General features: G+C 44.6%; 1 protein-coding gene and 1 long non-coding RNA gene across 7 annotated transcripts in view; one reads left to right on the top strand and one right to left on the bottom strand.

Annotated features, from left to right (window-relative positions):
• LOC141154402 (uncharacterized) overlaps positions 1–26,401 on the bottom strand; it is a 699,373-nt gene that overhangs the window by 154,075 nt on the left and 518,897 nt on the right. The window lies entirely within an intron of this gene.
• LOC141154401 (uncharacterized) overlaps positions 15,740–26,401 on the top strand; it is a 240,062-nt gene continuing 229,400 nt past the window's right edge. For 4 of the 5 annotated variants that reach the window (XM_073640284.1, XM_073640283.1, XM_073640280.1 and 1 more), the window contains exon 1: positions 15,767–16,025. Coding sequence is in view for 1 of the 5 variants with exons in the window: in XM_073640281.1 (XP_073496382.1) it covers positions 15,992–16,025 (34 nt within the window). In the remaining 4 variants the exon portion in view is untranslated. Of the gene's footprint in view, positions 16,026–26,401 lie in introns of all 5 variants that reach the window. The other variant, XM_073640281.1, reaches the window with a different exon arrangement.

Genomic DNA, 26,401 nt, shown 5'->3' with positions numbered 1-26,401 from the left:
TTAACAAGTCATTTGAGTGCCAGGTTATTCATTGATGTAGCTATGGGCTTGAATCCTACTTTGGCATCTTCTTCACTCCAGGAGTGCGGTTATTTTTCTTTCTATGTATGTCACTTCTGACACACCTGTGACAGGGTCTCCCCATCTGGTTAATAATTAAAATTCAGTGAAGAACCTGTGGGTTGAAGATGCTCACCACACCTGTAGATAAATTCCTTGAGGGGTATAGTTTCCAAAATGGGGTTACTTGTGGTGGGTTTCCATTGTTTAGGCACGTCAGGGGCTCTGCAAACGCGACATGGCATCCTCTATCTATTCCAGACAAGTTTGCACTCCAAAAGTCAAATGGCGTTCCTTCCCTTCCTTGCCGTATGCCCAAACAGTAGATTTCTGCCACATATGGGATTTTGGCATACTCAGTAGAAATTGCACAACAAATTGTATGGTCCATTTTCTCCTGTTACCCTTGTGAAAATGAAAAATTTGCACCTAAAGCAACATTTTTATGGGAAAGTGTATTTTTCCATTTTCACAGCTCAACATTATACAATTCTGTGAAGCACCTGTGGGTTCAAGGTGCTCATCACACATCCAAATAAATTCCTTGAGGTTATAGTTACCAAAATGAGGTGACTTGTGGAGGGAGTTCCACCGTTTAGGCACATCAGGGGCTCTCCAAACGCGACATGCCGTCCGCTATCTATTTTAGACAATTTTGTGCTCCAAATCTCAAATCGTGGTCCTTCCCTTCCGAGCCCTGCTGTGCACCCAAACAGTAGTTTTCCACCACATATGGGGTATCTATATACTCAGGAGAAGTTGGACAGCAAGTTGTATGGTCCATTTTCTCCGGTTACCCTTGTGAAAATTAAAAATTTGTACCTAAAGCAAATTTTTGTGGGAAAAATTAAAACGTTCATTTTTTTCTTTCAAATAGTTTTAATTTTTGTGATGCATCTAAAGGGTTAATAAACTTCTTGAATGTGGTTTTGAGCACCTTGAGGGGTGCGGTTTTTAAAACGACATCACTTTTGGATATTTTCTGTCATATAGCCCATCAAAGTTACTTCAAATGTGATGTGGTCCCTAAAAAATAAATGTTGTAAATTTTGTTAGAAAAATGAAAAATTGCTGATAAACCTTTAACCCTTCTAACTTCCTAACCCACAAAAATTATATTTAAAAAATGATGCAGATGTAAAGTAGACATGTGGGAAATGTTATTTATTAACTCTTTTGTGTGGTATAATTATTACATTTAAGGACATAAAAGTTTGAAAAATGCAAACTTTTCACATTCTTTATTAAGTTTTCGATATTTTGATAAATAAACGTAAATCATATTGACCAAAATTTTCCACTAAAATTAAGTACAACATGTCTTGAAAAAACAAACTCTGAATCATTGGGATATGTTGGTGTGTTCCAGAGTTCTTACCTCATAAAAATGACATGCCAGATTTTAGAAATGAGGCTGAATCATTAACGTACAAAGTGGTTCGGTCCTTAAGGGGCTAAATAAAGTATTTCTTTTGTGTGTTTTTTTTTTTTGATTACTGGGTTAGTAATGGGGGTGTCTGATAGACACCTCTCCATTACTAACACCAGGACTTGATGTCAGATGTGATTTTGGACACTTCACAGCTGACATCAACCCCAGGCCCCATTAACCTGATTGCCAATGCACCAGGGCAATCGGGAAGAGAGAAGGCAAAGTGTCAGAATTGGCGCATATAATGTGATGCTCCAATTCTGGGGCGGCTGCAGGCTGGTATTTTTAGACTGGGAAGGGCCCAATAACCATGGACCTTTTCAGCCTGACAATATGAGCTCACAGATGTGACCCCACATCATTTTTCTCATTTATTTATTAGGTTAATACATGTACAGTAAGCTACACATGCAAGACATTAATCATATATCTCACGGATATCTATTTATCTATATCATCTATTTACCCCATATCTATCTATATCTTTTACACCTAAAAATGTTTCATTTTTATTCTGCATTATACTCCGGTATGTATATACAAATGGCACACGAATGGTACACACAGACAGCCAATAGAAAACCACATAGTAAAAACAGACCGTCTCAAACGTACATTTTTTTAAGTGAATGTGTGAAGAGGGCCAAAGAGAGTGATCAGCTACGTAAGATACTGACAACTCTTCATGATATTAGGACTTTCAATTGTTGACCATAAGAGGCATCTGGTTCAATGGCGGCTTAATAATTAAATGGGTTGTCCCATTTGCTAGGGGCTTGATGATCACTAGAATGCAGGTCCGAGCCCCCTAGAGAAATCGCTGGAGTTACAGGGAGTAATTAATCCCAATTTTGTTATTTTTAACCACCTTACTGTCAAACTGGAGAACCATTTAATAAATAAAATACAACATGAGAGGTCCTACATTCATACATACAGGATTGCAGTTCTGAGGTAGGGGATTTCTGAAAAGTGGGGTTTCCCTTGACCCCTGTCCCACCTGCACTGGCCACCTTGTGCAGGCAGAGAATGGGTGGAGAGGCAGCTTTGCATGTGTGCAGTTCCCCCTTTTCATTTTTATGGGTGTCATGAAAGTCTGGTCAGATCCCAGAGGTAGGTCCTGCATGAAATGTTTACGTCAGACCCCTGTAAGTGGGAATGTATCATATAGTGTTACCCTCCGTAAAATCGGGATATCCCTATCAGGGCCAGGACTCTGCCTATAGAAAAAATGTTGATAAGACAATAACACAGAGTTTAGCCACAGCCCAAACGCCATCCTGAACCTTCATCTGATTTACAGCCATCTTTGTGCTCCGTCGTCTTTTATGACAGTCATTTTATGAGTTTATGTGATGTTTCACACCAATATATGGCTTTTATCTGCTTATTAATTTTTATGGCATATGAATATAACAGTTTGAGGAAATGTAACATTTTTTATAGTAATGGTGAGACAGATTGTGCTTCTATGTGCCTCTTTTTATCACTTTGAGATATGAATTGTGAGACCTTTATGATAACCTGAAACAAAAGTTTGTACAGATATTATGAGGGAAAAAAAAGGAAATGATTTATAAGCATCGAAATAAAAACCAAGAATATCAACAAGTCCGGAATGGCATTTGTACAGAGCCATTCAAATACATTATGTAGCATGCAAAACTTTAATATATTATATATCCACACCACCATAAATAGGCTATGTGGCACCCCTGCTGCGCATTAGTGCCACAGATCCTAGAAGGGTGCATGGATGGATTCCTCCACAAGAGGCCCTCATAGCATACACACACCTCCACCTTCCACCTCAGACCACCAGAGGGAGCCCGATAGGGATATAAAAAGGGAAGGTGGAGCTAGGCAGTTCAGTCTAGTCCAGGGAACACAGCTAATAGTTCAGCAGTGGAGCACGAGGCTCCTGCAAGCTAGACTCAGGGAGCTCAGTTAGAGCCCAAGGAGTGCCGACGCCATAAGAGCGGTGAAGCGCGGCAAGCTGCCGCTAGTGTGTATAGCCTAGTGAGGGCCTCGAGCGCGGCCGAAGGCTAGAGGAGTGAGTAGCATTGGGGGCAGAGGAGCTGTACAAGCTCACCCCAGAAAACATATACCGGACACCGGGTCCACGTCTACAGGGCCGTATACCCCCCCCTGTAGAGACAACCAGAGACCCCTGGAAGACTTCAGGTCCTAGGATCACCCAAGAGCTGATACGTACCAGAGGCAGGAGTCACGGAGGCCCCGCAAGCTGGGAGCGTGTACTCCAAGAGAAGGCCCTACCACAAAGTCAGCAAGTGCAGGACAGAGACAAAGTTAGGCCTAGCTATAGGCAGGACAGAAACTTACCACACAAAGGCAAGAAACAGGAGGCCCTATACCCGCTCACTGGGGAGGATCCTGATATGCACCCTTCACCCTACAGTGCTCCGGAATGTGCCTGGATTTCCATCAGTAAAAGGTACTGAAGTGAACTGTGTGCTTGCCTATCCTTCTTCAGACCCGGCTGGGTCCCCTCTGTCCTGCATCCCTACATCCACGCTGCCCTCAGGCCTAGCTCCACCTGTGGGGAGCTATACCACCCAAGCTGCCTTTACATCGGCCTCAGTGGGCTGCCGCAGCACTGGTGAACCTCACCAGACACCACAGGTAGCGTCACGAACTTTCACATAATTATCCACCCTTTTAAAGAGAGGCCCAGGGTACGGGCCCAGGAGCCGACTACCGCGACGTCCCCAAGACCAGTCAACAAGGCCCGGGCGCCGAGTCATCTCCATCCCCTGGGCGCGTCAGCTACATAATACAAAATGATTTCCACCATGGCTACTTAATTAACTACTTTATATCCCGTTTGGCTACGATTGTGATAAGCACGATCTAAAGCATGCCCCCACCCAAAACTAACAAGATTTTATTTGTATTCGTTAAAAATATTTACTGTGAATGAGTAATGAACAATTGTGCTAAAATAAATATTTCTCATAGACTGACTGTATTTTTCTGTATTCACCATCATAAATAAGCCTATTATCCTCTTTTCTAAGTGTTGTATGAATAGCTTTAGAATAGGAAACTAGCTATCTGCCTGTATCGCCCAACTAGAGGTCATTAACAAGAATAAAAAATAGGAGTGGGGAGAAGATCCATTATCTGCTTCAGTGTGACATACTATTATATCATAAGAACTATACAATTCCTGTCCATTGCCTTGATAATCCGACATTATGATTTGTGCCTGCGCCATCACTTGCATGTACTGGCTGTATTAGCGGCAGGTCTAGTCGAAGGGATCTGAGATAACTCTAATCATGGCTGTTTAACTACTCAGTGACCCCCAATACGTCTTTTTACTGACCTGATATATAAAAAAAATAGCATCCTCTGACGGGTGAAAATGCCATAGCTGTCATCTGTACACTATGCTGACATTCTGCTGCACCAGACATGATTGGTGTTTGCACTGACCGTGCCGTTTAACCCCTTAGATGCTGCTGTCAATAGTGACTATGGCATCTATATGGTTAACAGAGTGTGGGGGCTCCTTTCACCCCATCAGCAACTGGAGATCATGATTGTATGGCCGTGATGTTTGCCATGGCAATCCATGGCCAAATAACGGTCTTTAAGTCTGCCGGCTATAGTGGCCTGTTCAGAAGTTACCAACATTTATGTGCAAAAATAAAATGTTTCATTCCTGTCATGTCACTTTGCATTAATTCCTGAAAACACCTGAAGGGTTAATAAACTACCTGAAAGCAGTTAAGAATATTTTGAGGGGCACTGTATTTAAATGGTATCACTTTTGGGGGTTTTCCAGTATATAGGAACCCCAAAGTCACTTCAAAGCTCAAAAGGTCCTTAAAAAAATAAGTTTTGTAAATTTCCTTCAAGACATGAAAAATTGTTGTTACACTTTTAGAGCCTTTTAACATCCTAACAAAATAAAAGAACATTTTAGAGATGATGCTGATGTAAAGCAGACATGAGGGAAATGTTATTTATTAACTATTTTGTGTGGTATGATTCTCCAGATAAAGGATTAATTTTGCTAATTTTAAAAAACGTTGTCAAATTTCTAATCTTTTTATAAATAAACGCAAAACATATTGACCTAAATTTACCATAAACATAAAGTACAATGTGTCATGAGAAAAAAATCTCTAAATCACTGGGATATGAAAAATTCCAGAGTTATTGCCACAAAAAGTGACACATTTGAAAAATTTGGCCTGGTCACAAATGGGGTTAATCCTATAGCCATGTAAGTAGTTTGAGATAAGGGGCTCCCTTTATCTTCAATAGCTCCAGTGGCAGACACAGACCAAAAAAGCCCCTGGGCAAGAACAATATGTGGGCCATTTAAACTCCAATAGAACATCAAAATGAAAAATTTCGCCTGCTTTGGAGGTTATAGTGGCCCCCTTACCTCTTGAGCCCCTGTGTGGCTGCCAGGTTGCACCATTATGTCCGGCCCTGAATTGCTCCACCCTCTGTAAAACATTAGTGGGATCAGGTGCTGATGGGTCTAAAAGTTACCAAGTCTGCCAACATGCTCCAACTACTGACGATGTGACATGTCAGAGTTACATAGACCAGTATCATTAGCACAGACTATTTCAAGTCCTCTAGTTGAAATACAATAAAAAGTAAAAAAAAAAAATAAAAATTACACCTAATTAGGATTGCTACGTCTATAACAACAGTAACCAAACTTTTTTGAGGTCGACATTATAAGAAAGGTACACTGACAGGTACAGCAGTGCCACTATAGCACTGTATGTGAATCAATAAAAGTAGAAGGCGTGATAATTGGGTGGGTCTAGGAGAGTATGAAAGCCCACCAGAACTATGTTGCCTAAAGATTCATGTAACCTATGAGCAGGCAGAGATTACAATTCTGTAGTGTTGAGCGAGCACTAAAATGTTCGGGTGCTCGAAGCTCGGGCCGAGCTCGCCGTGATACTCGGGTGCTCGACCCGAGCAACGAACCCAATGTTAGTCTATGGGAGACCCGAGCATTTTTGGGCAGGCACCCCCGGCAGTCTGTAGAAAGCCTAAAAAGTGCCCAAAACGATAGTGACAGTACTCAAAAGACATGGGGACAGCATGGGCATCGCCCCAGGAAGCATTTCTGACCCCCAGGTCACTGCTGTCAACAACGTGGTCAGAGGTATTAAGCCACTTTAACGGGCTCACAATAAAACGTTCAAAAACAAAACAAACGTTTTTCCTGTGAAATATGTTATGGAACATCCTTTCCAGGGTAAAGACTTGTGTACAGTATAAGGTAAAATAAATAACCAAAAACAAAAATACTCCTCCACACCTGGGGCTATGTTCACAAGTAGCATTTTTTATGCGTTTTTGCACTTTTGTATTGCTTTCAACCGTGACAAATGCATTCACCGGGAAATGTTATTTTAACATTTTACAATCTTATCTGGCCATGTGTTGTGTGACACATGCATACAGTGCTAAAAAGACATGGAAACAGCATGGGGAAGACCCCTGGAAGCATCTCTGACACCCAGGTCACTGCCTAAAAGTGTGCCCATCAGAAGTGATCCTTGCCGCATCAGAAGATGCAGACTTGCAACTATCCCAGTGCAAGTCCTTGTCCCAGGGCAGTGTTCAATTGTACCTCCCCCATTCCTTGCAATGCAAGTGCAAGTATGCAGCCTGCCACCCGCCCACCCCCAGGCTGCAATACCATACTACTAGCTTGCTTGCACTTGAAATGGGGCCTTTTAGTTTGGAGGAGGCCGAAGCTGGCCACTTCCTCATGGCTGCTTCGGCAGCGAGGTATCCATACTCAGTCCCCAGCTGCCCGGCGGCTGGGTGTCCACACACGGTCCCCAGCCACCTGGGGGCAGCCGGGTGTCCATAAACAGTCCCCAGCCGCCCCTATTTTTCCTTGAAACTTCCCCCACACTTTTCTTAGCCTGGCCTGCTTTAGGGCAGCATTGGACGAGTCCACCAGAGAACCAGACTCCTCCGGTGGGCCCTGGCTTCTCCATCAGGGGAGTTGAGAGTGCCAAGGTGAGGAGCATGATGATGATGATAGAAGTTAGCATCTGCTTTGTTTTCTTGGAATGCAAGCGCATGTACAGTACAGACCAAAAGTTTGAACACACATTCTCATTTAAAGATTTTTCTGTATTTTCATGACTTTGAAAATTGTACATTGACACTGAAGGCATCAAGACTATAAATTAACACATGTGGAATTATATACTTAACAAAAAAGTGTGAAACAACTGAAAATATGTCTTATGTTCTAGGTTCTTCAAAGTAGCCACCTTTTGCTTTGATGACTGCTTTGCACACTCTTGGCATTCTCTTGATGAGCTTCAAGAGGTAGTCACCGGAAATGATCTTCCAACAATCTTGAAGGAGTTCCCAGAGATGCTTAGCACTTGTTGACCCTTTTGCCTTCACTCTGCGGTCCAGCTCACCCCAAACCATCTCGACTGGGTTCAGGTCTGGTGACTGTGGAGGCCAGGTCATCTGGCGTAGCACCCCATCACTCTCCTTCTTGGTCAAATAGCCCTTACACAGCCTGGAGGTGTGTTTGGGGTCATTGTCCTGTTGAAAAATAAATGATGGTCCAACTAAACGCAAACTGGATGGAATAGCATACCGCTGCAAGATGCTGTGGTAGCCATGCTGGTTCAGTATGCCTTCAATTTTGAATAAATCCCCAACAGTGTCACTAGCAAAGCATCCCCACACCTCCTCCTCCATGCTCCACGGTGGGAACCAGGCATGTAGAGTCCATCCTTTCACCTTTTCTGCGTCGGACAAAGACATGGTGGTTGGAACCAAAGATCTCAAATTTGGACTCATCAGACCAAAGCACAGATTTTCACTGGTCTAATGCCCATTTCCTGTGTTCTTTAGCCCAAACAAGTCTCTTCTCCTTGTTGCCTGTCCTTAGCAGTGGTTTCCTAGCAGCTATTTTACCATGAAAGCCTGCTGCACAAAGTCTCCTCTTAACAGTTGTTGAAGAGATGTGTCTGCTGCTAGAACTCTGTGTGGCATTGACCTGGTCTCTAATCTTAGCTGCTGGTAACCTGCGATTTCTGAGGCTGGTGACTCGGATAAACTTATCATCAGAAGCAGAGGTGACTCTTGGTCTTCCTTTCCTGGGGCAGTCCTCATGTGAGCCAGTTTCTTTGTAGCGCTTGATGGTTTTTGCAACTGCACTTGGGGACACTTTCAAAGTTTTCCCAATTTTTCAGACTGACTGACCTTCATTTCTTAAAGTAATGATGGCCACTCGTTTTTCTTTACTTAGAATTTGTACTATGGCAAGAAAAAAGCAGCTAACAGTCTATTCAGTAGGACTATCAGCTGTGTATCCACCAGACTTCTTCACAACACAACTGATGGTCCCAACCCCATTTATAAGGCAAGAAATACCATTTATTAAACCTGACAGGGCACACCTGTGAAGTGAAAACCATTTCCGGTGACTACCTCTTGAAGCTCATCAAGAGAATGCCAAGAGTGTGCAAAGCAGTCATCAAAGCAAAAGGTGGCTACTTTGAAGAACCTAGAATATAAGACATATTTTCAGTTGTTTCACACTTTTTTGTTAAGTATATAATCCCACAAGTGTTAATTCATAGTTTTGATGCCTTCAGTGAGAATGTACAATTTTCATAGTCATGAAAATACAGAAAAATCTTTAAATGAGAAGATGTGTCCAAACTTTTGGTCTGTACTGTATGTAGTAGCGGCTAGGCCTGAGGTGGTCAGCGTTATGGCGCATATCCTACCTCTTCCGAGGATTGCTGGATGTTTTCCTGCTGCTATCCTAGTTCTATGACTCCCGTTAAAACAAAGCTTCAGGTGATGAATGATGGATGAGGTGGTGGCAAAGGAGAAAGAGCAGGAGGAACAGGGACCATTCACATCAATATCAGGCCAGTCAGCCACACATGTCTAGTAGGATATGTTTCTGTACCAAAAGGAGAGGTTCGGCTTCACAGTTATAGGGCATGCAGTGAGTGCAATGCCTACCAAAAATTTTGAGGCACTCCAGTGCCCCTTGGAAGTGACATGGAGGTCAGAGGGCCTTAACTAAACCGTTTTTTTTCCATTTATAGCAACTGGATCTCCTGTGCACTGTTGGCCTAAGCAGTGAATGGAAGGCATTCCAAAAATTATGAGGAACTGCAATGCCCCTTGAAACAGACGTGGATTACAGCATACTAAAAACCTTCTACCCATTATTGGGGAGTGGGTCTCCCTTAGTGTTCGCCTACGCATTGAAAAGCAAAAGCTGACTAAAATTAGGAGGAAATGCAATGCCCGTTGGAAGAATGGTGGAGTTCGCAGTGGAATAAAAAGACAATATCAATGCCCCTTGAAAAAGTGGTGGAGGTCGTAGTAGCTTAACAAGACGGTTTTAATGCCCCTTGGAAAAGTGGTGGAGGTCGCAGTGGAATAAAAAGACAATATCAATGCCCCTGGGAAAAGTGGTGGAGGTCGCATTAGCTTAACAAGACGGTTTTAATGCCACTTGGAAGAGACGTGGAGGTCGCAGTGGAATAAAAAGACAATATCAATGCCCCTGGGAAAAGTGGTGGAGGTCGCATTAGCTTAACAAGACAGTTTTAATGCCCCTTGAAAGAGCGGTGGAGGTCGCAGTAGCTTAACTAGACGGTTTTAATGCCCCTTGGAAGGGCGGTGGAGGTCGCAGTAGCTTAACTAGACGGTTTTAATGCCCCTTGGAAGGGTGGTGGAGGTCGCAGTAGCTTAACAAGACAGCTTTAATGCCCCTTGGAAAAGTGGTGGAGGTCGCAGTAGCTTAACAAGACAGTTTTAATGCCCCTTGGAAAAGTGGTGGAGGTCGCAGTAGCTTAACAAGACAGCTTTAATGCCCCTTGGAAAAGTGGTGGAGGTCGCAGTAGCTTAACAAGACAGTTTTAATGCCCCTTGGAAAAGTGGTGGAGGTCGCATTAGCTTAACAAGACGGTTTTAATGCCCCTTAGAAGAGACGTGGAGGTCGCAGTGGAATAAAAAGACAATATCAATGCCCCTGGGAAAAGTGGTGGAGGTCGCATTAGCTTAACAAGACGGTTTTAATGCCCCTTTGAAGAGCTGTGGAGGTGGCAGTAGCTTAACAAGACAGCTTTAATGCCCCTTGGAAAAGTGGTGGAGGTCGCAGTAGCTTAACAAGACAGCTTTAATGCCCCTTGGAAAAGTGGTGAAGGTCGCAGTAGCTTAATAAGACGGTTTTAATGCCCCTTGGAAAAGTGGTGGAGGTCGCATTAGCTTAACAAGACGGTTTTAATGCCCCTTGGAAGAGACGTGGAGGTTGCAGTAGCTTAACAAGACTGTTTAAATGCCCCTTGGAAGAGTGGTGGAGGTCGCAGTAGCTTAACAAGACGGTTTTAATGCCCCTTGGAGAAGTGGTGGAGGTCGCAGCAGCTTAACAAGACAGTTTTAATGCCCCTTGGAAGAGACGTGGAGGTCAGAGTGGTTTAACAAGACTGTTTTAATGCCCCTTACAAGAGCCATGCAGTAGAGCATATTAAAAACATTATTCCCATTATTGGGGAGTGGGTCTCCCATAGTCTTTTGCTTGGAAGGCAGAGGCAAAGCTGCCAAAAATTAGGACGGAGGTACTTGCAATGCTGGCAACACGGACCACGGTCACCCTGGTGGTATAGTGGTGGTGGAGGCTGAGGATAAGGAGAAGAGCAAAAAAAAGCCGAATTGAGGAAGCGTATACCCATGTGTGGGTGTGAAGCGGTGCATGGGACTACACCTCCCGAAATAACACAGTGGATTTGACTTTATTTTACTCTGCTGTCATTTGGTGGTGATGAGAAGTCTGAACCAATCCAGCCCTTGTTCATTTTGATAAGGGTCAGCTTGTCAGCATTGTCAGTTGACAGGCGAGTGCGCTTATCCGTTATAATTCCCCCAGCGGCACTAAAAACACGCTCCTATAACACGCTAGCGGCAGGGCAGGCCAGGACCTCCAAGGCGTACAGAGCGAGTTCATTCCAAGTGTCCAGCTTGGATACCCAATAATTAAAAAGCACAGAGGAATCACGGAGGACGTTGGTACGGTCGGCAAGGTACTCCCTCACCATCTTTTGAAACTTTATACTCCTTGTGAGAGTACCCTGCGCCTCAGGGCCTGTAAGCTTGGCGGGTCTCAGAAAACTGTCCCAGAATGTTGACAGTGTTCCCCTGCCTCTGCTGGATTGGAGTTGCGTCTCTCTTGCCTTGGTTGGTCAACGATCTGTGACCTCTGCCGCTAGCGTGTTCAGATGGGAATTTTTTTTAACAGTTCTGCAGCAAGGGCCTTCTAGTACTGCCACATTTTTGTAGACCTCTCCACCTCAGGAATAAGAAAGTGAAAGTTCTCCTTGTAGCGGGGGTCTAAAAGTGTCACCAACCAGTAATGACTGTCACCCAACATTTTGGCAACGCGAGGGTCACAGTTAAGGCAGCATAACATAAAGTCAGCCATGCGTGCCAGACTGGTAATGGGCAAGACTTCAGTGTCCTCACCAAGATGATGACTGACCATGCTCTCCTCCTCCTCCCCCCTGTCCTCAGGCCACCCACGCTGAACCGACTGTATGACAGTTGTACAGGTACTACCGTCTACAGCGCATGATACCAGCTCCTGTTCTTCTTCCTCCTCCTCTCCCTCATTGTCCCCCAAGGTACGTTGGGATGAGATGAGGCTAGGCTGTGTGTAATCGCCCATTACGGGTTCTTGATCCATCTCATCATACTCTGGCTGCAATGCCTCCTCTTTAATTCTCTGCAGAGAGCGTTGCAAAAGACAGACAAGTGGGATGCGGACACTAATGATAGCGTCATCGCCACTCACCATCTTGGTGGACTCCTCAAAGTTTGTCAGGATGGTACATATGTCAGACATCCAGGTTCACTCCTGAGGTCTTATGTGTGGAGTCTGACCTGAATATCGACGGCCTTATTGTAGCTGGTACTCCACAACTGCTCTCTTCTGCTCACAAATCCTTTGCAACATGTGGAGGGTAGAGTTCCAACGTGTGGGGACATCACACACCAGTCGGTGTGCCGAAAACTGCAAACGCTGCGGCAACACAGCAAGGGTGGCGGAAGCTGTAGCCGACTTGTGAAAATGAGCTGACAGGCGGCGTGGTTTGAAGAGCAGATCTGGCAACTCGGGGTACGATTTAAGAAACCGCTGAACCACGAGGTTAAGCACATGAGCCAGGCATGGTACGTGTGTGATCTCGCCTCACAGCCGCCACCAGGTTATGGCCATTGTCACACACGACCATGCCTGGATGTAGGTTCAGCGGTCTCAGCCACAGATCTGCCTGCTCTTTCACAGCTGTCCACAACTCACAAGCAGTGTGAGGTTTATCACCTAAAGCTTATGAGTTTCAGCACAGCCTGTTGCCGCTTGGCTGAGGCAGTACTGCAGTGCTTCCAGCTTGTAACTGATGTGGTGAAATCTGAGATGGAGGCTGAACATGAGGAGGAGGATGATGCGCAGGAGCTGTACACTGTGGGGGCAACTCTGACTGACATAGGGCCCGCAATCCTCGGTGTGGGGAGGATGTGTTCTGTCCCAAGGTCCGACTGGGTCCTGGCTTCCACTATGTTTACCCAGTGTGCCGTCAGGGAGATGTACCGCCCCTGGCCACAAGCACTTGTCCACGTGTCCGTTGTCAGGTGGACTCTCCCAGTAACTGCGTTGTTGAGGGCACAGCAAATGTTTTGGGACACGTGCTTGTGTAGTGCGGGGATGGCACACCGGGCAAAATAGTGTCGGATGGGGACCGAGTACCGAGGGACAGCCACCGCCATAAGGTTGCGGAAGGATTCCGTCTCCACCAGCCTAAAAGGCAGCATTTCCAACGCAAGCAGTCGTGAAATGTGCGAATTTAGGACTGTGGCCTCTGGGGCGTTGGCTGCGAATTTGCGCTTTCGTTCAAAGCTCTGGGATATGGACAATTGAACGCTGCGGTGGGACGTGGATGTGGACGTTGATGCTGTTTCTTGAGAAACTGCCATAACAAGTGAAGACTGAGAGGGGGCATCTTTGCATGCAGTATGGACAGGGGATTGCCTTGCACGCACAACAGGGGGTTCTATTACATGCACAACAGTGGAAGAAGCAGTGGTGACACCCGCTGACACTGGTCGTGGACCCTGGGGTACGCCCCACAAAGGCGGGTGCTTTGCTGCCATGTGCCTGATCATGCTGGTGGTGGTCAGGCTGGTAGTTTTGTCACCCCTGCTGATGCTGGCATGGCAGGTGGTACAAATGGCCTTTTTGAGGTTATCAGCAGAGTCTTTAAAAAAATTCCAGACTATGGAAGACCTATCGGTTGTACTGGCAACGTCCCTCGTGTTGGTGTTACGGGGAACTGTTGCCCGCCTTCTGTGTGCGGCCACCACACTGCTTCTTCCTGCCTGTTGGGGTACTCTGCCTCCCTCCCCCTGTGTGCTGCTGGCCTCGCTCTGGTGTCCTCCTGCCACGTTGGGTCAGTTACTAGATCATCCACCACCTCCTCCTCTTCCACTTGCGCACCACGATCCTCCTCCTCACTTCGTGGCAATTGTGTCTCGTCATCGTCCACCTCTTGTGAAAAATTGCCAGCGTTGACTTCCTCTGGCCGTGGCTGTTCAAATATTTGGGCATCGCTACATGGGATCTCCTCTTCCACCACTTCAAGTGGAGCAGGCGAGGGGCACAAGTATGGAAATGGACCAGTGAACAGCTCTTCAGAGTGTCCAAGTGTGGGATCAGTTGCTGTCTGACGACACTCTGCATGGTGGGGGGGAAGGAGCATCAGGGTGAGGAGGAGTATGCGGTCGAGACTCACGGCTACTAAAACTTGACAGACCGGAGGTGGTGGTGTCCAGGTAACTGGAAGTATTATTTGCTATCCAATTAATAACCTGTTCACACTGATCAGTTTGCAATACTGGTGTTGTAGTGTGCTTCCCTAGTAATTCGGTCAAGAAGTGGGAGCGAGAAGATGTGGCTGTTGGTTGTGGCACATTTTCACCTTGCCCACGGCCCCGTCCTCTACACGCACCATCACCAGAACGTCCAGTTCCACGTCCCTTGCCACGCGCCTTGCCCATTGTAAATGAAGTAAAATAGCTTACACTCGCACTATCAATGGAAAAAGAGTAATGAAAAGGAGATTAGAACCGTGGAAGAGGAAAACCACAGTTCTATTTGTCTGGCCTACACCAGACTCTTTTAAACAGATATATTGGTGTCTGACCAGTCAGAGAGACACTATTACTGTTTTTTTTTTTTAACGGCAAAAAATGCCAAAAACAGGATAATACAGAGATTTGACCCGTGGAACTGCAAAATCACAGTTATATTTTTCTGGCCTACACCAGACTCTCTTAAACAGATATATTGGTGTCTGAACAGTCACAGACACTCTCAATTTTTTTTGGGAGGGGGAAAAAATACCAAAAGGTTAATAAGACGGGTATTTGTACAGTCTGACTGAGGGAAAAAACAAAACAAAACAGGATTTAGATGAAAAAAATAATTTTTCCTGGCCCCTGAGACCAGGGTGATAAGTTTAGCAATTTTACCAATAGGAGCACACAGGACTGTAATGCATCGTTTGCTGGTATAACCACTGCGTCTCCTATACAGACAGCCTGCCTGCCTGATATCTGGGATGGATATTAGTCCTCAGAAGGACTGTTTGTTTGATTTGGCAGCCTTTAGAGACCCTACACTACCTATTTCGCACTATATATCTCTCCCTAACTCAGCAGCACTGACCCTACACTGGCTGATCCGGAGAGACTGTGTCCAAGATGGCGGCGCCCGGTTTTAAATACTCGAGGTGACGCTGTGCGGCCAGCCAATCACTGTAATGCCCACAAACAACATGGCTGCGGCATTACAGTGACTGGCTGGCAATCCCTGCATGTTCATTGGCTCTGTAAAGAGCGCCAAACATGCAGGACGGAGACCCGAGCTCCCGCCCGAGTAACCCGGAAATGCTCGGTGCTCGCCGAACATCCCGAGTAGCGTGATGCTCGGGGAGTAACTAGCAGTGTCGAGCATGCTCGCTCAACACTACAATTCTGGTATCGTACACTCACATTTGGGATGATGCGATTCCTTAGCTTAGCATTCACAATGTCAGAAATTCCTTGGACTGGCTGTGTCATTATTGGCTTGTAGCTCAGCTGTCATAAGTAGACTACTTCATCATCTCTTTCTGTGTTTTTTTTTTCCTGGCACCGATATGGGGAAGGAGGGCTATAAATTGTATTAGGTATCCAATGCTTGGTACATAAGCCGTATGATTACTAGCCACACCAATATAGAGGAATAAAATACCTTGTCTTCAGCTATTTGTCTCCTACCACAGATTAAAGTGGGGTGGAGACAAATTGTGGTGTGGTTAATTTATCACATTCATATCCACACAAGAACACGAGTAACCTGTATATGGCATCTCTGAAAAGAAGACTGGAAGCTGGAGCATTATGGAAATGAGGTGCCTGCAGCCGTCTGCTGGAGGTAAGCTCACTATTAGTTTTTACGTTTGCAGCTTGTACATATGCAGCTTGCTTTTTTTGTTGGTCACTTTTCTGCTGCTCAATCACTACAGTAATATCGCTTTACTCTGACATCCAGGAGTCTGGAATTACAGTAAAAATAGTCGTATACTGGGGTCAACAATGGATGTAACCTTCAGGATAGGTAGGGGTGGACCCAGACAGTGGAGGGTCCCTGTGCAAGAACTGTATTGGTGGTTTCTCTTATCCCATAGCTCATTATAAAGCACCTCATTATTTCTCTATAACAATCTACCAGTAATTGTGAGGTATGAAGTTTATTAGCTCTTCTTTACGTTACAGGCAATCTAATTGATAGCAGGAATCTGTTTTAAGATGATCTTGTACACCTAACCTATTGACCCCTTATGTAGCTGCACAGGTTGCACCAATGTTATGTCCACCCCTGAGGACATGGACATGTGGACATTGAGATCGTGGTGTTGCATTGCGACATTGCTTTTATTGCAACCTACAATGCAGGGGTGGACACAAATAGAAGAGGGCTCCTGAGCCAGAACAGTATTTGGATCTTTCGTAGTCCAATAATGTGTCTTTGACCAAACCTTCCTGCTGCACTGGAGGTGGATGTGGCCCTCTGACCTATTGGGCCCCTGTGCAGCTGTGCAGAGGTTGCACCAAAGACATGTCTGCCTCTGCTCCCACGGCTGAGCTACAGAGTCACAAGTGTTTCCAAATGTGTTGGATTTTCTGTCATTGGTTGCCATAGACCTAAATACAAGTCACATTCGTCTGTGTCTTGTCTGTGGTTTAATTTTATTTTGTTCTTTTAAAAGGAAAATTGCAATTTTAACCCCTAAAAGACGTGCCCATTTTTTGCCCTTTACAACAAAGCGATTTTTTTTGTTCTTACATTGTTAGATTTCAGGAGCCGTGGTACTTTTATTCTCTGATCTACAGAGTTGTATGAGTGCTTGTTTTCTTTGCAGGGTGAGTTACTGTATATCTGTCAGTAGCAACTATTATTAACTCTTTATAGGGAGACAGAGCAAAAGTCGGAAGTTCGCTTTTTTTTTAATGTTTTACACTTTTTACTAAAAACATGCTGCACGAGTTAGGTGTTCCCTTTATTCAGTAGGTCAGTAGATTAGGCCAATGTCAATATTCATATATATTTTATATTTTACTATTTGTACAATAAATACACTGTTTGAAAAATCTCATTTGCTTTTGTCACCATATACCGAGATCCATAATATTTACAATTTACTGACAGTGGCGCTCTATGAGGGTTTATTTTTAGCGTGACGAGATGTAGTTTGCAGTGGTACCATTTTCTGATACGTGTTATACTTTTTTAGAAGCGAAATGTTCAAGAGAAACTACAATTCTGGAACTTTTTTTATTATTCTTTTAACAGTTCATTATTCAGTGTGTGTTAGTTGACATTAACTTTATTCCATAGGTCGATACGATAATGACAATATTAATAGGGATCTTTTTATGCGTTACTGTTCTAAAAAATATTTTTTAATCATTTTTTGGGAATTCAACATATTCTAAGATCCATACAAAGATTTGTCTTCTTTTGGACAATACTATTTTGGTTAGAAGAGCCCCCCAAATTCAATCAGATGCATCCAGAGGTGAGCTTAACATATTGTTATTTCAGCTCTAAGTATTGATGTCCCCTGCAGCGCCACCACAGGGGAAACAAAGCATTACACAGTATTTACTGAAATCAAAGGCTGTCCATGTTAGGAATAAACGTACCAGATTCTCCAGAGAGCCGCTCTTTGTAGCTTCTCTCCATTCTGATCAGTGGACGAGGATCCTCAATGGTTGAGCCCCTCAATTAACTCAACATTTCCCAGTTAAGTTCTTAAAAATAGGTTGTCAAAGTTGTTAAGAAGTCAAGATGTTTTACACATGAATTTCCATGTAGTGAGTGTTCAGACCCCTTCCATACACAGAGTCTGGGTGCCTAAAGCGAGACTCTTTCCTTTTGGCAGAACTTAAATAACTGTGGTAGACGCATAACATTTTGGCAATAATCAGGTTACAGTTTTTTTTTGTTAAAATAATTTAGAAACAGAAAAACAATACAGGCAAAGAGTAACCCCTTCAAATAAATTCTTGGTTAGCATTGTGCACACACTGGCACTGTGGACGGGCAGATTAATGGCCACTACATGTGTTTGTGTCCAGCTTCAATCGCGCAGACAGCTGACTGACTGTAGCAGCCATGTCCCTAATTTTAGCATCACTTATATGCAACATGATAGTGGTTCCCCCAGATGACCTCCCTCGTCTTGTGACTCTTTTGTAGGGATGTGCAAGTGAGCCTGAACAGATATATCTATATTATGTCATGTTATGAGTCAAGGTGTCTCAAAGACAAATACCGTAAATTTAGGCGAAGATAATATCTGGTGAGAAGAGGTTTCTGACACTGTTAAAGTCTCATCTCCAAGGACACAACTGCCTATAACCGTCCAGGGCAATATTTAGATGGAAATTTTAACTTTATTAGGACTACAGTTGCAGTACCAAAGAATGGCCACTACCCCAGTGTGCGGAGCTGTGCTATTCTGCCTCTGTAAACTATGTACTACCGATGGCTGTGGGATCTGGCAACAGCTGATCAGTGGAGGTTCCAGGTGTTGAACCCCCACTAATGTGATATTGGTGGCCTATCCTAAGGATTGACCCTCAATATCTTAGTCCTGGACAACCCCTTTAAATTTTGCCTCTTCAGCAATCGCCGCACGCGTGCCTTACCCGGTCTTTCCCTGGCGTATGGCTAAGGCTAGGGATGGGAGGAGATGAGCACAAGTCGATCTCCACTAAACTCTATCGACAATAAGAGTAGACAAAAAGGGGGAGAATGCTTAACTTTAGACGACTCCAGAAAAATGTGAACTTGGCCTCAAGCTCCAGAGAGGACGAAGTACTGCTCTTGCTAAGCCTTCACAAGTAGAAATGAATATAGCCGGCACCTCCCTCTCAGACACACCAGGTATATATACACCCCTGGTCAGGGAGCTAATTACCAGAGGGAGGTTGCCGCTAGGTCCTAGAGACAGCTTCTCTTCTAAGAAGATGTCTGTAATGCCAAACGTATAGATCTCCTGCAACCAACTGCAGGGCAACTGTCACCTCTGATACACCCGTGACAGCTGCTGAGAATGAGGTCTTTTAAGCAAGCTTAAAAACCATTTCACCCAACGAGTGAGCGTTTTTTCTCATTCGTCGGCTGGTTGGTAGACCGTCTCCTAAGAACGCTCGCAGCAGATTATCATACTGTTTAAATGGGCCCTTAGTCTGCAGTACCTGCTAATGGAATGGATGGCACATTTGGGAAGGCTCAGGCCTCCATGATAGCACAACAGGTAGCCTTTCTGGGCAACTGGACAGGAAAAAAAAAACAACACAAAGTGGTTTTAAGCCTCCCCTCCCTCCCACTTTCCATTCCACGCCACCCTTAGTAGATTAAAATGAAACTATCAAAAAATAAACAAACGGAGTCACTAATTATCAGGTACAACATAAAATGGGAGGGAACGTAGCTGCGCTGCCATGGACACTTCTAAGAAAGTGGATTACTTATAAATCTAATACTTGCTTTCTCTATGATTGCATACCTGAGAGCTACCGAAGCAAATATAATTGGGGTGAGACAGAGACAGTGGGGCCCTGGGCAAAAGTTTAAAGTGGGCCGCAAATGCTAACAAATTGTATAATAACCCAGAAACATTTACGTTGCACTTACATGAGCTGAGTTCAGGCCGTTAAATGAGCGCGATCAACATTATTGAAGTCGTGCGGTGCTTATTTCTGCCTTTTTACACTGGCTGATGAAGAATAATGGGCACAGAACTATCACTAGTAGATCAATCTATCCCTATACAGTATTATGTTATCAGCAGCATATCTGCACTTTACACCGTTTGATGTGTCCCCGAGAACAATGATTTTTATTCTGCCATAAACAATACAATCACCCGATAAATGAGTAGCATTTTACTTGTTTGGCAAACTGCTCCAGGTCCCTGATATTTGAAGAGTGCCTTCTCCAAACTGCCATTTTGAGATCTCTCCACAGGTGTTCTATGGGATTCAGGTCTGGACTCATTGCTGGCCACCTTAGAAGTCTCCAGTGCTTTCTCTAAAACCATTTTATAGTGCTTTTGGAAGTGTGTTTTGGGTCATTGTCCTGCTGGAAGACCCATGACCTCTGAGGGAGACCCAGCTCTCTCACACTGGGCCCTACATTATGCTGCAAAATTTGTTGGTAGTCTTCAGACTTCATAATGCCATGCACACGGTCAAGCAGTCCAGTGCCAGAGGCAGCAAAGCAACCCCAAAACATCAGGGAACCTCCGCCATGTTTGACTGTAGGGACCGTGTTCTTTTCTTTGAATGCCTCTTTTTTTTTCCTGTACACTCTATTGTTGATGCTTTTTCCCAAAAAGCTCTACTTTTGTCTCATCTGACCAGAGAACATTCTGCCAAATGTTTTAGGCTTTCTCAGGTAAGTTTTGGCAAACTCCAGCCTGCCTTTTTTATGTCTCGGGGTAAGAAGTGGGGTCGTCCTGGGTATTCTACCATACAGTCCCTTTTCATTCAGACGTCGACGGATAGTACGGGTTGACACTGTTGTACCCTCGGACTGCAGGGCAGCTTGAACTTGTTTGGATGTTAGTCGAGGTTCTTTATCCACCATCTGCACAATCTTGCGTTGAATTCTCTCATCAATTTTTCTTTTCCATCCACATCTAGGGAGGTTAGCCACAGTGCCATGGGCTTTAAACTTCTTGATGACACTGCGCACGGAAGACACAGGAACATTCAGGTCTTTGGAGATGGACTTGTAGCCTTGAGATTGCTCATGCTTCCTCACAATTTGGTTTCTCAAGTCCTCAGACAGTTCTATGGTCTTCTTTCTTTTCTCCATGCTCAATGTGGTACACACAAGGACACAGGACAGAGGTTGAGTCAACTTTAATCCATGTTAACTGGCTGTTCTTGCCAACACCTGTTAGGTGCCACAGGTAAATTACAGGTGCTGTTAATTACATGAATTAGAGAAGCATCACATGATTTTTCAAAGGGTGCCAATACTTTTGTCCACCCCCTTTTTTAGGTTTGGTGTGGAATTATATCCAATTTGGCTTTAGGACAATTCTTTTTGTGTTATTTTCATTGAAGACAAATTAAATGAAGATAATAATACCAAAGAATTTGTGATTGCAATCATTTTCAGGAAGAAACTGAGTATTATCTGACAGAATTGCAGGGGTGCCAATACTTTTGGCCAGCACTGTATGTATATACAAACCTTTACACAGAGCACATACACACTCATTAGTACACGTAGAGCACATACACACACACATACACATACGTGTATACATAAAGCACATAAACATTTGATTTATAATATATATACAGTCACAACTGTGATGTTGCAGAGGGTCCTTAAGCAGTCTCAACATAGGAAATTCCATTTAAAATTGCAGAGCTATTATCAATGTAATTTCAGCTGTAGTCGCCGGGTGCATGGGGCATACATAGAAATCATGGTGACCCATAGCAAAAGTTCAAATTAAGCTCAACCCCCCCACACCCAAAAAAAAATAAAAACAATTATATAATATATATATATATATATATACACTGCTCAAAAAAATAAAGGGAACACTCAAATAACACATCCTAGATCTGAATGAATGAAATATTCTCATTGAATACTTTGTTCTGTACAAAGTTGAATGTGCGGACAACAAAATCACACAAAAATCATCAATGGAAATCAAATTTATTAACCAATAGAGGCCTGGATTTGGAGTCACCCCCAAAATTAAAGGGGAAAAATACACTACAGGCTGATCCAACTTTGATGTAATGTCCTTAAAACAAGTCAAAATGAGGCTCAGTATTGTGTGTGGCCTCCACATGCCTGTATGACCTCCCTGCAATGCCTGGGCATGCTCCTGATGAGGTTGCAGATGGTCTCCTGTGGGATCTCCTCCCAGACCTGGACTAAAGCATCCACCAACTCCTGGACAGTCTGTGGTGCAATGTGACGTTGTTGGATGGAGCGAGACATGATGTCCCAGATGTGCTCAATCGGATTCAGGTCTGGGGAACGGGCGGGCCAGTCCATAGCTTCAATGCATTCATCTTGAAGGAACTGCTGACACACTCCAGCCACATGAGGTCTGGCACCGTCTTGCATTAGGAGGAATCCAGGGTCAACCGCACCAGCATATGGCCTCACAAGGGGTCTGAGGATCTCATCTCGGTACCTAATGGCAGTCAGGCTACCTCTGGCGAGCACATGGAGGGCTGTGCGGCCCTCCAAAGAAATGCCACAGAACACCAGGATGGGCAAAGTCGCCACTCGCGCCCTGTGCTCTTCACAGATGAAAACAGGTTCACACTGAGCACATGTGACAGACGTGACAGAGTTTGGAGACGCCGTGGAGAGCGATCTGCTGCCTGCCACATCCTTCAGCATGACCGGTTTGGCAGTGGGTCAGTAATGGTGTGGGGTGGCATTTCTTTGGAGGGCCGCACAGCCCTCCATGTGCTCGCCAGAGGTAGCCTGACTGCCATTAGGTACCGAGATGAAGCTATGGATTGGCCCGCCCGTTCCCCAGACCTGAATCCGATTGAGCACATCTGGGACATCATGTCTCGCTCCATCCACCAACGTCACGTTGCACCACAGACTGTCCAGGAGTTGGCGGACGCTTTAGTCCAGGTCTGGGAGGAGATCCCACAGGAGACCATCCGCAACCTCATCAGGAGTATGCCCAGGCATTGTAGTGAGGTCACAGAGGCACATGGAGGCTACACACACAATACTGAGCCTCATTTTAACTTGTTTTAAGGACATTACATCAAAGTTGGATCAGCCTGTAGTGTGTTTTTCCACTTTGATATTGGGGGTGACTCCAAATCCAGGCCTCCATTGGTTAATAAATTTAATTTCCATTGATGATTTTTGTGTGATTTTGTTGTCAGCACAGACAACTTTGTACAGAACAAAGTATTCAATGAGAATATTTCATTCATTCAGATCTAGGATGTGTTATTTGAGTGCTCCCTTTATTTTTTTGTGCAGTGTATATATACATACACACAGGGTGGTCCAAAAGTAGGTGGACAGAAAATAATAACATTTATTTTGATTTATATATAAAATTATATTTACTAACACAAGCATAACATTGACAATTAAATTTTATTCTGAACAATAATACAAAGCCCTTAAATTTTATCAACGCAAGTGCTCAAACTGTTTTCCATTACAATTTGCACAGCTTTGAAGTCTGCCTCTTACGCTTCAACAAACTTTTTTGCACAAGTCTCTTTGTGTATTCATATCTTGAAATGCATCTCTTATGTAATTTTTCAAATCACTGACACTTTTTGGTTTTCGACTATAAAAGTTTGTCCTTGAGTACTCCCCAAAAGAAAAAATCCATTGCGGTCAAGTCTGGTGAACGTGCCGGCCAATCAAGTGGGCCTCTTCGGCCAATCCATTTATTAGGAAATGTTTCATCAAAATACTTGCGGACTACTCTTGAATAATGTGGAGGGGCCCCATCTTGTTGGAAATAAAGGTCATGTGAATTAGGTTGTTGCTGTAACTGAGAAACAACTTGATTCATTAGAATTTCGAGATACTTATCTCCTGTGACTGTTCCATCAAAAAATATTGGTCCTAAAACACCAAAACTTGAAATACCCCAAACATTGACACCAGGCTCATTTAGTTGTTGCTCTAATGTTAAATGCATGTTCTCATTATACCAGTAAATACAATTATGTCTGTTAATATGGCCGGATAATTTGAAAGAAGCTTCATCACTCCACATAATGTTATCTAAAATTACTGGATTTTCCTCAATTTCATTAAGCATAATCTCACTAAATTGCAGCCATCTGTCTGGATCATCCTTCAATAAACCATGAATTAGACGTGGACGATAAGTTTTCCACCCAATAGATTTCAGTATTCGCATGATAGAAGCTTGTGAAATTCCCAATTCCAAAGAGGCTACATACATATTTACACCATGTTTGATAAATTTCCCCCTTCATAACCTTATTACACTTTCTGTCCACCTACTTTTGGACCACCCTGTATATTCTGCAGGGGCACAGAAGAGCATAGACTACAATTTTGCAGCACTTACAAAGTGATTTTGGCCTTATTGAAGACCGTTAGTGTTCCCACACACTATAATGGCCCCACACTAGCATTCCAAATAGTATTCCAAATGTCTTCTTGCAACTGGAAGCCACACATAGAACCTTAGAAGAGATGGTGAAGTTTCTGGATATACAGCAAAACGGCTAGTGCGGGGCATCTCTGGGCAAAATTCTTCTATTGGTTACAGCGAGAAGTAGGGGGGAAGGCGGGGGAAGTCTCCCAATACACCACAGCATTACAGGAAGTACTTGCAGAGCTACAAAAGAAAGAGGCAGACGGAGTTGGTGGCATGGGATCGGTAGATGGGATATTATGAGAACAATTTATTCTGGGACTCCACAGTACTTCCCTGAGACAGATTCTGCATGAGCGAGTAAGAGTGCATTCGGCCTTAAGTTTTCGACAAATATTAGCAGAAGTGGTGGCCTGAAGCAAAGAAGACAGCTGTGTCTCCGAAGTGGTGCGTACAACAGTCGGGGGCGGAGGGAATGAAGAGACTCTGTTCAGGGTGGTGCAGGACCTGCAGAGTTCCCTGAATATTATGCAAGAAAAACTGACACAAATGGAAAAAAGGATGGGAGCTGGCTGTGTTACCAAGGTCCTCAATATCACCTGCCAGCGGTCCCCTGGCCTGACCCACTCTACCAGAGGTCCTAGCGTCCTTTACCGCGACCAGCCGATTGGATGTCAAGGGCACCTCCCACACGCAGACAAAAATAGGGTTGCACAGTGCTGGCAATGTGGAAGTGAAAGATACTTTGCTAGAGAGTGTCGGAGTGATTTGCAGGGATGTCCAGAGCCACCGTTAAACTTCCGGCCCCTGCAGTAGTGGGGCATACTGGGGGGGGGGTAGAAGGACAAACCATCCAGCACAACTCTGAACATCTGGTTGCAGGCCATCCCATCCTGCGAGCTGAGTTTGTAGGAATCCCAGTCGACAGTTTGGTGGATACCAGATCACAGGTGACGACTGTGCCCGAGTCATACTTCAACCGCTACTTCCAGGCAATGGCCAAGTCAGAGTGGGAGACGCTAATTCGGGTGACGGTGGCTAATCAGCAAACGATCCCAGTCATGGGGGTTGTGTGGATGAACGTGCGGTTATGTGGACAAGATGTGGGAAGAAAAGGCATCCTGTTGGTCCCCGAGCCATTCAAAGAAGATGTATAATGGGTATGAATATCCTGTGGGAGTTAGACCAGATCATGTTCACTAAATGGGGGCTACTGGAAACAGGCCACCCCGCATAAGCCCACTCAGAAAGCATTTCAACGGCTGATCCGCGTTTGTGGGACACAGAAGAGCGTCCCAATACACCAGTCTGTGGGAATTATCCGAGTGCGGGGAAGGGCATCCCTCACCCTCCCTCCTTGTCAGGAGACCATTCTCCCACTGCCCATGGGAACTTTCTGCAACCTTGAAGGTATGGAGATGGCTATTAAACTGGTGGGTCCAGGTGAAATAGACCAGAATGTCCTGGTGGCTCTGACACTGGCAGAGGTCCAAGAAGGGAGAGTACCCATCAGAGTCATGAATATGGGGCAGAGAGAAGTCCATTTGCCCCCGAGAATGGAACTGGCTCGGGTACCTACATCGAAGTGAAATGTTGAGTCCGAGAGAAATGACCCTGGCCCCAGTAGATGATGCAGTCTGGACAGATAACCTTTTGGTACTGCTTAGGGGGTAAGTCCCTGCTGAAACAGATGTTGAATTCAGGAGTGGTGCAGAGTAGTCAGAGCCCATGGGTAGCACCAGTTGTGCTCGTCAAGAAGAAGGACGGAACCCTTCATTTCTGTGTGGACTACAGGCGGTTGAACGCATGCACCGTGCGAGACTCATACCTCCTGCTCTGTATCAAATAGTCCTGGACGGCCCTGGGAAAAGCAAAGTACTTCTCTATTTTGGATTTACATAGCGGGTACTGGCAAGTACCGGTGGCAGAAAAGGACAATGCAAAGACAGTGTTCATACTCCCCATGGGACTGTTTGAATTTAATAGAATGCCATTCGGATTATCTAACGCGACGGGGACGTTCCAGCGATTCATGGAGAAGTGTTTGGGTGACCTAAACTTTGAAGCTACTCTGATATACCTGGATGACATCATAGTCTACTCTGCTACTTTTCAGGAACATCTGGACAGACTGGCA

This window comes from Phyllobates terribilis, unplaced genomic scaffold (genome assembly GCF_046119375.1).
Source record: "Phyllobates terribilis strain yellow unplaced genomic scaffold, ASM4611937v1 Scaffold_7__3_contigs__length_470593459, whole genome shotgun sequence".
Taxonomy (NCBI): domain Eukaryota; kingdom Metazoa; phylum Chordata; class Amphibia; order Anura; family Dendrobatidae; genus Phyllobates; species Phyllobates terribilis.
This window is presented reverse-complemented; position numbering and strand designations above follow the sequence as displayed.